Source organism: Anopheles funestus, chromosome 2RL (genome assembly GCF_943734845.2).
Source record: "Anopheles funestus chromosome 2RL, idAnoFuneDA-416_04, whole genome shotgun sequence".
Classification (NCBI taxonomy): domain Eukaryota; kingdom Metazoa; phylum Arthropoda; class Insecta; order Diptera; family Culicidae; genus Anopheles; species Anopheles funestus.
The window spans coordinates 60159255-60173968 of NC_064598.1; the positions used below are offsets into that span (position 1 = coordinate 60159255).

The following is a 14714-nucleotide window of genomic DNA, read 5'->3' on the forward strand; positions in this document are numbered from 1 at the left end:
ATCTATGTCGCTATGAGTTCCATTGACGACAGATATATTCATTTTACCATAAATGTTGAAGATGAATAAAAAATGTTCTAGGACTTTCAAAGGTAGGAAACCACTGGGATGTCCAATAATTATATTATTATGTACCATATGTTTTTGAAACAATATGAAAACACAAATCGTACTATTGTCCAATATTAGATCAGTTGCACGTGTTCCAATCTGTGTCTTCTGCGCTTTGCACCTTCGAGCCAACCTGAGCTCGCATGTACATGTGCGCTCTCGATCGATGCTGTGTACACACAAAAAACGAGGATCCGTCCAATCGCGACGAAGTGGAATTAGTTGTGAATGAAAACGAAAACGACAGCGCACCTCCCCGCTGCGAACTTTCTTACGCAGATGAGGTGGGTCGTCGCGATCTTCACCGTTTCGGAAGAAATGGATGAAAGGGAAAGAGAAAGATCCCATCCCGGTTCGGGTGGGCCGAAACGGATGGATGGATGGATAGATGGATGGGCCGAGAAAGTGCACTTTGCGGTGGAGCGAGAAGCCGAACGCGCTGAAAGACGTCTTATGCTGACGAGCCCCACCAATCCGAACCGAGGCTAGCGAAACCCGTGCGAATCGACTCGGTCGGATCTGGTGGGAACGTGTGGTTCGTGTGCTAGCGGCATTCAGCGGTGCAAGGAAATTGGTCGTACCAGTAGAGCCTACCGATCGGCGTTGGTGTTCACATTGCTTGCATTTCAACGTTGATCGTCCACGGAACAGGACGCTGTTTTGGACGGAGTCGCGCAACTCGGATATCTTGGATGGATTCTTTCTAACGCTGATCGCTCTGCTTTGTGGTCATCCCATAACGATCCTATCGCAGGACTTCCCTGCAGTGTTGGTGAATAGTGTAGTGCGTGTGTGTATGTTTGTGGGCGTGTGAATTAATCCTTTAGCTGTGCTATCGGTGTCAATAACCTGCAAGGAGTGGTTTAGAGTTGTAGCTAATCTGTCTTAAGAAGAGGCATATCTGCTATCAGGATAATTGTAGCAGCGTAGTGAACAGTGCTCGAAAGCACGACCTCTTGCCTCTAGGCTGAACCGTCGTAGTGTGCGTGGTGAAAAGAAGAACAGAATTGAAAATATGAAGCTTCCGACTTTGCTGTTCAGCCTCGGGCTGATAACAGGTGTGCTGTCGCAAGGATTCGGACAGCAGCCTCCGCCATTCCGACCGGTGAGTAGTAGACGCTGCGCACAGCAGCAGTAGCAGCAAAAAATGACGACTCAAAGTCAGCTCTCACTTTCTCCGATTCTGCCACACTTGATCCGCACCGAGCACAATAACAACAGCAACAGCAGACAATATTGATAAAGTGTGAGAAACAGGGAGAGTGGCGTAGGGAAAAGTGTGCGCATGCAAGAGAGCACATAGGCAGGGCAGGGGCTTAAAGATAGGAAAGCTTAACAGAGCCCGAACGAAACCGGTCTGTGACAACGCAGCCATCTTTCTTCCATGGACCGTCCCGTGCAGACAGACGGCAAAGGCATGGGGTCGAACGCGTTGATGTGCCAAAAACCGGACGGAAAAAGGCTACGGCCCTTGTGCAGCCAGTGTTGTCCCAAAATGTGGGCTCCCAAAAAAAACCCGAACACCCGGGAGAGAAAGAAATCAGTTTGTTGGTGTCGAAGGCATTGCTGTTTTTGTTGTTGTTTTGCTTCACCAAATCTCGCCCCACGAAAGGCCACGACCGGATTCCAGCGCAAGTGGACGCCCGAGCGCTCTCTTAGCGCAGTTTTTTTTAGCAGAACACAACGGTACACGAAACGGAGAAGAAGCAAAAGACAATCAAATCGAGCCCAAAATGTGGACCCAACCGACCCCCAAAGGAAGTTACACGATCCGGACGAACTTACGCGACATTGACTGCGGCCCAAGCCCGGGTTCGTTTTTGCTTCCTTTGACCTTTAAGGTCTTTCGTGGTCGTTTCGAATTTTCTCTTTCACTTTGCGAATCCGCTGACGCCATCCGTAAGGCAGGTGATGGTGAGAAAGGTGGTTTGGCAACTGGGCGGGAAGATAGCGATCTTCCGCGATCGGTGCGCCGAGGATCACGTTCGGCGTGCACTGTTTGGTCGGTGCCCTGTTTATTTAATCCCAAGGGAGATCTTACGGCATTTAAAACTTGCGCTAGAGACTAATCAGCCTCTTGGAGCAAACAGTTTTTCCTCTTGATCTGTTTGAAAGGGTTGGAAAATTTAAAATTTTAATCACCTGCTAATGCGCAATCGAACTCTGCACCTGGTGAGGGTATAAGTTGACTGGGAATTGATTGAACGGTACCAACGATTGGGAAACCATGAAGAGGATGTTAGACTGGCGGATTGTATTGATTTTATTTGAGAATATTTTTATTTGGTTTTAGCAATATAATGTCCTTTTAAAACAGCACACTATTTTGACCATCATGGTAATTGCACGTGCCTGGCCTCATCAACTAGAAAATGTCACCATCAACATTACGGAAACAGGAAAAACGAAAAAAATCCCCTATTCGCAACGGCACCAGGTTGATCGGTTGCTCTTGTGTTCACTATTGTTGAGCCAACAAGCCCCTCTTGCTTTGGTACCAGCCACCGAAAGTGAAGACGATAGTGCGATCAATGAACTCGTGGGGAATCAGCGAACGAACGAAGCATCATCTCGATTCGCATCGACTCCAACACCCCTCTAACGGGAAGGTACAATGAACATGGGACGGTGTGATGATGATGATGATCAACGATCATTCGACGCGCGTCTAGTTGTACACACGTGTGGAAGCTGGCGCACGAGAGTATGCGAATATGCGTCAGTTACTTCGAAGCAGTAGGAAGTTCTTTCCACGACGCAAGTGACGATAACTAACGTCGTCTTTGTCGTCGCCGTCGTGACCTACTGAGGACGCGCACGGCAGGTCTCTGACGGTGGTTGGCATCGGCGTTTCCTGCCCTGGTGTACTTCACCTTCAAGAAGCCACGCAACAAACGGACGGCCGGCAATAGGCGTACGAAGAAAGCACGATGCGCGACGAAACACTTCGCGATGTAGCGAACCTATCGCGCATATGATCACACAAATGGCACCGTGGTGAGACTCGTGTCGTGAAGATGTGCCTCGAAAGCCGCGTCAGAGATGGTCGGAATGTCATCAAGAAGTTCCTCTCTATTCCCTCGAGAAAGGTGTTTGGAAGAAAGTGAAATATTCATTGGTATGTTACGGCAACGTCATTCCTGCCATCACATCCCACCAGCGAGCTGTACGTCGTACGTTTGTTGTACGGCAAGCGTTGGTAAACGGGCGAGGATCAGTGTCGTGAAGCGTTCGAATTCACCATGCACGAACGCAACTGCACATGAAACATTCATTCGTTTTATCATTTTCATTTTCGACAAGTGTCAAGTGTTGTTGGTTTTGCTTTTTTTATATATTTCGCTTCCTGCTTGTCCTACTTCAACGTGCACATTCCTTTTTTTTCGGGCGAACGAAAATTTTGCACGCGGCAAGCAAAGTTTCTCCAAAACAGCTGAACCTGTTTGGTTGTTGTTGTCTTTTTATCATGTCAAGTGACCGCTGTTGGCTCAATATGCTCAACGTACATGAAGCATCATTTGTGACTTACTGTAAAGCGACAAAAAAAACAAATTTTTCTTCTGTTTCCTGTTTCTTTAATTTCACTTGCACAAATAATGCGCCATGAATACAGTTAAACAGCAGCTGGGAGTGTTTGGAAATTGCTTTTTTTTTGCTAGAAATATACTCGTTACTCTGCAATATGTAAACTTGACACAACAAGCGCACCGTTGCACCACCGTTTTACTGACATTATGTCGCAATAAGTCGCTACACTTCGATTGTGCTGCCCATCTTAACCGAAATACCGCATACCGTCTCTTCAACTTTACGCAATCCTTCGCCGGTCGGACACGATTTCGACAAACCGAACGAATCAACGTCTCCGAGTTCACTTGCCTGTGGAGCAACAGGAAGGCATGTGTAAACTGTAGATGCAAAGAAGATCAATCCAACTGTCGTGACTTCGCGTTCCGAGCACGCATAATTCGAATCTGCAATGTTCTGGACATTGTGTTTGATGTTTGTAATAAAGCGAAAGCTTCATTCTTTCTAACATCCATCCACATCGTTCGATGATGCTTAACGATCCGAAAAAGTGATCGGAAAGCGGTTAACCAAAAGCGCGCAAAGAAACATCCCATTCCGATGGAGCAACACGTTTGTAATCATCAGTTAATCGATCCGCCCGTGGAAGATACATGCGCACGAAACGCAACGTACCGAAATTTGTGGCGCCTAACCAGCGCAGTGCGCAAGATAAACACATCAACCAAGTCAGCCACCATGTCGAAGGGAAACGGATTTCTTTAACTGAATTAACTCCACCTTCTGGATCGTTTTACGGAGTGACCACCGGAGTTGGTAGCACCTTTTTCATCACCAAACGTTATCACATCATATTGCTGCGCACGAGGATGACGATCGACGAAAAATGATCACCAACGGATGTAAACGGTTGATTTTCATTATTGAGCGAATTATTTGTTGTGATTAAGTTTTACAATACCGTAATCGTATACGATTGCACCGATCAGGCTTTAAAAAGTAAATGGAGCTGGTCGACGGTGTTTATTCGTGCTGTTGCCAATACCGTGATGCGATGGAGAAGAATTTACAGCGCCGTGTGTCACAGCTGACTGAGCTGAGCTTCATTTAAAAGGAGCAAAACAAAACGGATTGCAAAGAGAAAATAGTGGCCCAAGCGCCTAGTGAAGTGTGTTTTGGGTGGAATTTAATTTCAAACCAGCCGTGAAGCATTACACCGAAAAATGTGTTGAAATAGAAATATTAATATTTAATGTTTATCTATGTTGAAACGTTTACCAGCGAAGGTTCAACATAAAGGGAATAATTTGTTTATTTTATCACCTCTTCAGTAGACACCGGGTATGTTGTGTGTTTAGATTTAGCAAGTAATAAAGTAAAGCCCTGGGAGCGTTCCATTATGGGTCGTGTCAATCACAACACCCATGGGTGCAATCCTTTTCTGCACATGTACATCACAGCAGTGCTGTGTGTTGTTTTTTTCTCACAACTAATTACTGCCCGTCGGGGTAACATATAGCTCAACGCGAACCATTAAACGATCGTTGTAAAATTAAATTGCGATTAAATCAATCATAAAGCTCCACGAGACTGACCGCGATGGGAAGATGACAGTGCCACCGAAAGCCACCGTCAAGATGGTTAGCGTGTGTTCGTAACAACGGCATCAGCAGTAACGGCTGGCAGCTATGCGGTTTCCGGAGTGATCGCACCCTTAAGCTTACTCCCAACGGGAGATGAAACCGTCCCGAAATGGCACAACAACGTCAAGCGGCCAGTGAAGAGAGCCGGCCAACAAGTGCGTTGAAATAATTGTTGCGGACTTACGTAAGCTGCTCATCCATCTCACTCTGATCACGATCGTCCCTGATGCTCGATGTCGCACGAAGATGATGAGTGAGACGGAAAGGGAACTTTTACTTTTCTTCCGCTGTTTGGTGTGACTTTTGGGCAATCTTTGGTCATCTTTACTACAACAGCATCATCCTCAATCCGTTTTAGATAGTTGGAACAGCTGGCGTAAATTTTATCCGATTTCGGTAGTAAATCATAACCTTTTGATCATTATGCAACAGGCAATTGTTTGATAAAGTTAAGCTGTTGTGGACTTTTATCATCAACATAACATTATTTTATAAATTTTTTGCTTTTTTTCAATTGCCATGAAGACATGTGATTAATATTTTTAATATTTTGTATATTAATAACTTTGGGGCCATTCAGAGATTTCTGCGATGATTTTCAGTTTCAAATTATTTTTATTTGATTCAAATTCATAAAACTTGACGATTGCCGTACATAGAAAATGTTGCAAATATTTATTTTTTTTACATGGATTACTAGATAATGGGGATACATACTGCAATCTTAAAAGTTATTTTCGTAAGTTTTTGTTTTTATTGTAAAAATATGTATGTTTTGAATTAGCAAATAAATTCCTTTTGTTTAGAAAATTTACTTCTTTTAGTAATTTTATTCGAAATAATTGCCCGTTAGTTTTTATGACTTTGACCGTCTTTCTGTCAAATCCCGGATTCCTCAGCCTAACTCATAGTAGTTTATACTAGTGTTGGAAAAGTTCTTCAAAAAAAAGGATCGGTTCGGAACTCGATTTTTTTTAAAAGTATCGAATCGTGAACCTGGGTTACAAAAGATCGATTATATATATTTATTTTTTTCCATATAAGAAAAGTTATGCCCTACACATGAACCACAAAGCTTCTTTTAGCTTTTTTTTTTAGCTTCTATAAATTAATTGTTCGATTTTTTTTTCGGTAGCTCATTCTGCTACTTTTTTCTGTGCAAATATTTCCAGCTTTTAAAAAAAATTCGTTCACATAGCACATAACTTGTTGTAATAAATAAATGGAGAAATATCAATATTGAAAGTACTTCGTAACGCGGAAATAAATATTCGATTCTTTAATACGACACATAAGCGATGCTTTTAAGCAAATTCGAGTGTCGTCGATATTTGAGATACGCGGATTTCTCTGTAACCTGTAAAAATGTCGGATCTTTGAATCTGACTTGAGTCGAACCTAAAGTATCGTGAACCTGTTTCACTTCAGAAAAAGAATCGAATCGGATCGACCCAGTAAAATATCGGAACTTTTTTGTCAGGTTCGGATCGAATCGTCCGTCTCTAGTTTATACCGATTTGTTCCCACCAGTTTATAGTCTTTGGGTGTTTTTAGCCGTTCTTCACGAAGAAAGAAAGAATGAAACCACTCTTGATACTTTGTTTCATTTGGAGAAACTTCTTTGTACCTATTTGCTAGTGTTCCATTTTCCACTACCTGCCATTTAGTTCGGTTTAAAAACCATCAAAATCATTCTACCCCAAAAAATGATTACCAGGTCAGAAATTAGTCATGTTGATGCACTAAGAAGTATATGATCCAATAAATCAATGACAACTGTATCAATACAGTTCATTTACTACAGGACCCAACTAAATTTGTAATGTTGTGGATAAATCAAATTCGATCGTCATGGTCCACTAGCCCGCAAAAATACAATTCTTATTTATTTAGTTGTGGACTTAATATATGTGTTGAAACTGACCTTCAGTTTTAGTAGCTTTATCTACTAATATTCTTCAAAATATATTGAATATTTTGAACCGGGGCGGCCCGGTGGTGCATGTGATAAACGGCGCCAGTCCACACGGCCGGACCGGGTTCAAATCCCATCCGGACCGTCCCCGTAGCAAGGACTGACTATTCGGCTACGTGGTTAAAATAAGTCTAGTAAGCCAGAAATGACCGGCGTGACCTGTAAGGTCGTTAAGCCAAGAAGAAGAAGATATTGAATATGTTGAAACAATAAATCAGTCATTCGAAATCGCTGTATTATTTTCCAAAAGCATGACAAAATTTTCAACTCAATCTCTAGCCACTTTCTTCGTAATTCGTAAGCCACTCATCGTAATTCGCTACTTCATCTTCCGTGAGCATTGATAGAATGTCAATATTTCCTCACGGCTAATGTCATTTTCGCGACTGTTCGCTGTCTAATTAATTTCAGTCAACAACTAGCGGCTAGCACATCCATCACATTCTCTGGAAAGGTACAGCCGATGATTTGCCGTGAAAATACAGGTTTACATTGCCAGCAAGCACTCTTAGTTGGTGAAATTTAGCAGATGAGCTCTCACCCATTTCCGTGCGCCTGCAGTGCCTTCTCGGCGATCACGCTTTCCGAACGAATAACGTGCGTTGCATTGGCTGGTTGCATTGTTTCGGAATGGGTTCGTTTGGCTAGCGGCATTTTTCCCTTACTATCAATAATCCTACCCAAGGCCCAGGGTGGTAGAGGAAAATGATTTTCTTAGGAGGCAGCGATCAAAAGTGCCTACCGATCGGTGGAGGATCGTTGTTCAATCAGGCGAATGTGGAGAACGTACCAGCATAAGAAAAAAAAATACGCGTACAAACACACGCTTAAACGCGATGCATTTGTGGCGAGCGAAAGCACACGCCAAGCAAAACGTTCCCAGCCTTTAGGTGAAACCCAAAACCAAGCCAAATCAACCATCCAACATCGCACCACGATCCGTTCGTTTCGTTTGCCATTTTGTAAATTCCTTACTCGTTGTTTTTTTGTTTGTTACTTTCTTCATGTTGCATGAATTCCTTCCGCCGACTTCGGTCTGTCTATCTCGGCTTGCTGGGTACGTCTGCATTTGCAATAGAAATTTCTCTAAATCCGCTTACGCGAAGCCTCTCATCGTCACAGCCATATTTCGCATCTTCGAAACAGAAGCACCGCGCTCCGGTGCACGATTCAGACGAAGCTCGTAAAGAAGCAAACTTTCCTGAGCTGCTGTTCTACCCCCACCCGAAAAGGTTCCGGGTTCGGATGCGCAAAATCCGGCCCGCGTGATAGCGCGAGCAAATCGATTGATTTGAATGAGGAATGAAGCGACGAAGATCGGGGAGTTTGGAGTTGGAATAAATTAAACCCATCGCCATATGTACACAACAAAGGAAGATCCTCGTTCGTGATGATACCTGACCGCTTCGTAGGGCAGCAGCGCAGAGAAATGGTAAATGGCCACACGAAAGCGCACTCATCTGCGATAACGACGACACGTGAGATGCGCTTCATGAGGTGCCGTTTCGGAAAGTGCATCCAAGAAGGAGGATTTCTTCAATCCACATGCATCCTTCCCTTTCACGGTGAAGAATCATCGAATCGAACTCGATGCTTGTTATCCCCGTCGGCGAAATGTTTATTTTTTTGCAAAAGCCTCCCAAGCGAGATTGGCTGTGAAGTAGGGACATCGCGCGAGATTCGTGCCCGATTACTATCGACATTGATGGCGGAATTAAGAGAAACGTGCGGGTGTGCCCCAAGGTGGATGCAGAACTCGCATGCGTCCATGGTTGGGTACTCTCGGTCGATACGAATCGCCTGTAAATGAAGTCGTAATTGCCACCACCGTAAGGCGTACGAAGGTAATGCGCCTGTTACCTCTGCTGAACGATGTGCAGAAGAAGAATGAAGCTGTCTTGAAATGGGTGAAAAAATTTACCCAAAATAAGGCAGAATTGCAGGTGCACGCTACGCACATGAGCGGGCGAATAATTTGTTCAATAACTTGTAGAAAGAAACAATTTCACAACAAATGATCACAATTTGGCGCGTTTAAGTAACGGTTTGGTGCAATTATATGTTTTATGAGTAACAAAAACACAACATAATTGTGCAATCGTTGGTTGTGTTGCGTCCTTGCGATTGTTACAGAACGAAGAAAGAGAAATCTCATCCCTAAATATAGGCGTTACAGGCATTAATGTGGAAAGGTTAGAAGCCACAATCATGTAGCAATGATCGTGTAATTCAAAACGAGCCATTTAAATGAAACATTTGAAGGTAATACGAAAGTTCAAGATAATTTTCCATATGTTTTCTCTATGCTGACAGTATATCCTTGTTAATTCCATTGCTTAGGCATGGGCATTTAAATCACTTGATCCTGCTAAGCATCCTCACAGGTGAGAGGTGAGATAAGATCGTAATTAAAAGTTTACACCTCTTCCTGTTACTATCAGCAACTGAGGTTGGCATGGCTGGCTACTTGAGTGCAACATTGTAACGACGACGAGTTTTCACCGTTCGTTACGCCCAATCGAGTAATGCGATAATAATCGAACGAAAGAATCAATTTAAGATAATATCTCTCAAAAGGTATGGCGAACGAAAGTATCTTAAGCTCGATCGATATAGAGAGATTGGATAAAAAATAATTTACTGATGCTTGTCATATTTGTAATCGAGCATCTCTGATTGTGATATTTAATTTATATATACATATTGTATACGCTGCTGTGTATAAAAACGAGCCACAATTCCAACGAACGTTCGTTTCATGGGTTTCGCCTGGATGTTTTTGCACACCATCAACGATGATTTACGGTGCAACACTTTTTTTATGCATTCGTCTGTTGCATTCGGTCGATGCATTGCACGCATTGTTGCAAGTTACCGTTCGGTGTTCGGAACAAGGCGAAAAAAAAAAATGATTACGCGCGAAATGAACCAGCAGTAGCTGAGCTGACGTGCAGATGCATGATGTCGGGAATGATGGGTTCAGATGGGGCCTTGGCTCGAATGGTTTTCAGACCGTTTCAAGAGCAAGTCTCCGTTTGTGCAGTTTTCACCTGCATTTTGTGTGTTTGTGTGGGGTTGGTGGGCTTACTAATGATGAGGGATTTGTATTTTCCCTTACATTACATTATTTTGCACCTTAGCAAAAGACAACAGAAAAAACATCGCTCTACAAACATGTAACGCTTGCAATATAACAGGCTCATTAAGTAGTGGTAGTAGTGCATTTGTTGAAGATAAAGTTTTGTATTAGTAACAGAGTGTGCTGTTAAATAATGATTTAATAACATAAAAAAACGTATGTTGCAATTAGAGACCCCTTGTAGTAAATTTAATTAAAACAATGTACAATATGACGCACAGTAGCTGATGATCTTACCCTTACACTCTCTTCATTTCCGTTCGACAATTAATTACGAACACATTCCAAAGCTCAATTAGCAGGGGAAAGATTAAAACTAGGCTTTAAAATTTTCTCTCACTCCCGGCATTCTGCCCCTTCACTGTAACAGGCCCGGCATGTCATAAACCGCCATTTTTTTTTTGTCTTCTGTCGGGAAATGGACGCGTCGTCGGTTTACGATCAAGCATACCCCACGCCCAAAAGGCTCTGCTGCTACTATATATTCGGTTTTATAGGATCTACCGCAGTCGCAGCCGCGTGTGGGACGTTGATCAAAAGAAATCTCGATTTGCGGCATAAACATTACCAACGAATGCGAACGAATGGCCGGGAGGTAATATTAGCTTAGCTGTAAAGACTCTAGACGCATACCAGAACTACCCTTAACATTCACTAGCGAAAGTGTGCCTCTTCAGCGGTGTATCATAGTATGAACAAAATCGCTGCTTCTCTGCTAGATCAAACTGAAAGAGAGAAGTAAAAAACCCCAAAAAACTACACAAAATGGAAAGTGATGAAGAGGTTACTTGCTTGTCACTGACGATGCTGCACACGGACGATTGTCAAGACCAACGATGAAGGTTTTGAAGCAAACCGCCGAATTGAACAGCACCTCCGAAGGTCATGCTGCACAAATAAGACAAGTGTAATATGCACAATTTGCTTTAATCGACTGGCTCAGTAGCTCGGTGCTAATGGATTTAATTATTATGATGAGCTGATGTTGTTTTTTTCTTCCACCACTCTTGTCGCATAGAGCCATTCTTTAGCGATGGAATCTTCTCGGTTTCACTTTTTACCAAATGGTTTTTTGTGTTTATTGTGGTTTTTTTTTGCGTCGATATGCGCGATACTTCCGATGTATAGACTGTAATAGTAGTCGGACGGCACCGGATCACTATTTAAATCCCTCCCCCCTTAAATCACTATTTAAATCCACCACGCACAACTTCCACCGATGATGATGCCGCACTGCCAAAGATTAATTAATTTTAATTTTGTGTTGCGTTTTTTTTCTTCTCTCGCGCTCCTAACGTACGCTGCGTACGATTCAAATTGCTTTACATAATTCTTTGCTGATCGTTCCAACCGTCCGCAATGCTCTCTATTACTCTTACCTAGTCACACACACACACACACACACACGAGTGCGGTAACGAATTAGAAGTGATTTTTCATTGAATTTCTCCGTCTGAGCTGGCCGAACCGATCGCAGCTTCCTTTCACGAGCGTGGGTCTTTTCGGATAGCCTAGCGCGGGACTACATCCGGTCTCCGGTGGCCATAATTGACACTGGTACGGTGCAAGGTTGACGCTAATTTTGTCATTACGCTAGCCACCTGAATGAAGAGGTGTGATGATGGAATGTTGCTGCCGAGCGTTGAAAGTCATTTCCATTTTTTCACGATCAGCGCACCGATCGGAAGAGCGATCATTTGTTAGTGTCGCGTTTTGAAACTATTTGTAAAGTGGCAACACTCCACTCCAGGGACTGGAATCGGATCAACAACAGAGTCTGAATGGTTCGTTCCCAGTTTCGCCTTACTCGTGTAAGCTATTAATCTCCGAAGGGTTTAATCCAACTCGGAAGATTCGCCACAATATAACTAATGTACTCTCTCTCTCTCATCCTATCTCTTTTCCATCATCAGGCTGTGATGGAAAACAGCAACTCTGATTGATGGTAGCAATCGAAACTTTTCCACCTCGAAAGACATTTAAGATGTTTTGCAAATGCTTGAATGCTTCCGGCTAATAAGTGAAATGCTAAGATACATTAATTTTGCATTAAATACCCTAATTATTAACGAATGAAATGTGTGTTTTAATTTATTGCTTTGACAACAAACGGTTCGCATATTATGGTACCGCCATGAAAAACTAACACACATTCCCACTGTCTCCGAACTGTTTGAATATTCTCACACAAACACACGTACGATAGGCAACAAACTCATTATCACTTTCAACTTCCGTCCGGTTGACCGTATCTCCTATGCGATCGGTATTTGGGTTAGTATCAACCGAACGTGTGTGACTTTCATTCGTCGGACCGTCACCACCACCAACTGCAGGAGAAAAAAGGTTTCACCCTTTTAAAATCCTGTCCCCAAGGTTTATTTCCAAGCTAGCAATAACACACTGAGAAAGGCATCACAATAAACCCTCAAAAAAAACAAAACAAGGTCATCGGAGAAGTTCCTGAGTCACCGAATAGCAAGGCCAAGGTGTGACGAAGTGATCGGACTTCGAATAAAATATTCATCGTTTTCGTAGCGAAACACCGCTAGAAGTGAGTTTGTCCGAAATGTATTCCGAAGTTTTTCTGCCCAAAATGTGCAAATCCACTTTCTTCTTCGGTTGATCGTTTTTGTGCAAAATACTCTCTACCGGGCATGTGGAAAGCATCGTTTAAAGAAGGATAGCAATTTGTAGGATAATTTGTTCATGAATATTGAGATACTTTCCCGTACTGTTGCTATGCGTCGACTGATATATGAGCCATATTATTTGCATGTTCTCGATCGTTTTGTCCTGATTTGGAGAAATGATAAATCAATGATTTCGCGGCGTATCAACACATTCAGTTGGAGGCTATGTTTGGCCAAAGGTGCAATATAGAAATCATAGCGTACCGGATCCTTGAAAGATGGCAATCGATCTTTCCGATGAGCGTTCCGGACTCGTGCACAGCCAGTCCATCGATGGAAGTGCAAGTTTATGGTAAAACTATGCAATACCATATGTGTGTATCCAGTACTTTGCCAAGCTCTTTCGTCTCGCGGATGAAGTAGTGATAACACTCAATGTGCGTTACTGCAATTAATTAGACAGTAGTGATGTTGGGAGGTCTGCTGCTTACTGTGCAGGATCTGGCCGAACGCTATTTACGCATGAGAACGTGTATAATTGAAATGAATTCAATTTACCCTATTTAGAAAGTGTGAAGAAGAATGAAGAGCACGACCAGGGTACGCATACACTTACGTAAAAATTGACTCAACCTGGACAAGTGGTGTTATGTAGTAGAGAGTAGTAAACACATTAGACATATCTGTTGCAATGAAATGATAGCTCTACCTGATGTTTGTGAAACTATGCTAACAATCTAATCGTTTCATTGATTGTTCTAATCGAATGCGACGTTTCTGTTTCGCTCGGCTTTCGCAACAAGCAGGTCGCGTGAGAATCGCGTCACCACATTGTCACATAATGGAGAAGGGATGCAATTTAGTGCAGTAAAGCGATCGCCACCAGAAAAACAAAACAATGTACTAGCGGAGAAAATAACTCATTTTCCGTTCGCTTTTCCGACCTCCACGGGAGGAATGCAGTGATAACTTTGGGTTACATCACTTTGCGTGTGCATTTGTCTTTGCAACATAGATCTGTGTGTGTGTGTGTGGGAAAGGAAGTGCAACCGATGCATCACTGACCCAGTGTGGCGGACAAGTAAATTGTCTCAACTTAAACACTCATAATTTGCGTACTGCCCTAGTGTGTACGTTATGTGTACCGTGTGTGAGGCAATTGTTAACAACGCCCAGACGCTTTTGGGTGTATGCATTCCTTCGGTCCGTCCCGGTGTTCAATATTCACCGCTTGACCAACAAAACAATTGCTGATTATTACTTCCAAATGTGCATGCCATTAGATGGTACGGTTGGCTCAACTTTGCCGTGAAACAGCAAACATTATGACAGAATATTTCCAGCAGGGAAAGCACGTACACCGCCGTGCAATGTTTAATCGTTTTGGTAGGGTTTTTCTGTAGTGATGCACTGAAACAGTTTTTTGTGAAACTGGCCGCGAAGTATTTGGGTCTGCAGTAAACATATTATTCCAATTATTGTTCATCAAAATGGCAACTGTTTGCAAAGGCCCAACAGTGAACAGTTTCGCATAGGCGAAGAGATGCGTGCAATCGTAATTGTAAAAATGGTGGACGTGTTATTTCGAATCCTCCGAAGTAGGGCAAACATGGCCGGAAATTTAATCACCATTTCAAGGACGAATTCAAGGAGGAATGGTTCGTTCCATTGCAAATTTGAGATCT

General features: G+C 42.9%; 1 protein-coding gene across 4 annotated transcripts in view; it reads left to right on the forward strand.

Annotated features, from left to right (window-relative positions):
• Positions 1–192: 192 nt before the first annotated feature.
• Positions 193–14714, forward strand: part of LOC125766633 (titin-like) — a 31935-nt gene continuing 17413 nt past the window's right edge. For 3 of the 4 annotated variants that reach the window (XM_049432838.1, XM_049432841.1, XM_049432839.1), the window contains exon 1: positions 193–1216. In XM_049432838.1, the coding sequence (XP_049288795.1) occupies positions 1127–1216 (90 nt within the window). In that variant the 5' untranslated portion in view covers positions 193–1126. The remainder of the gene's footprint in view (positions 1217–14714) is intronic. The other variant, XM_049432840.1, reaches the window with a different exon arrangement.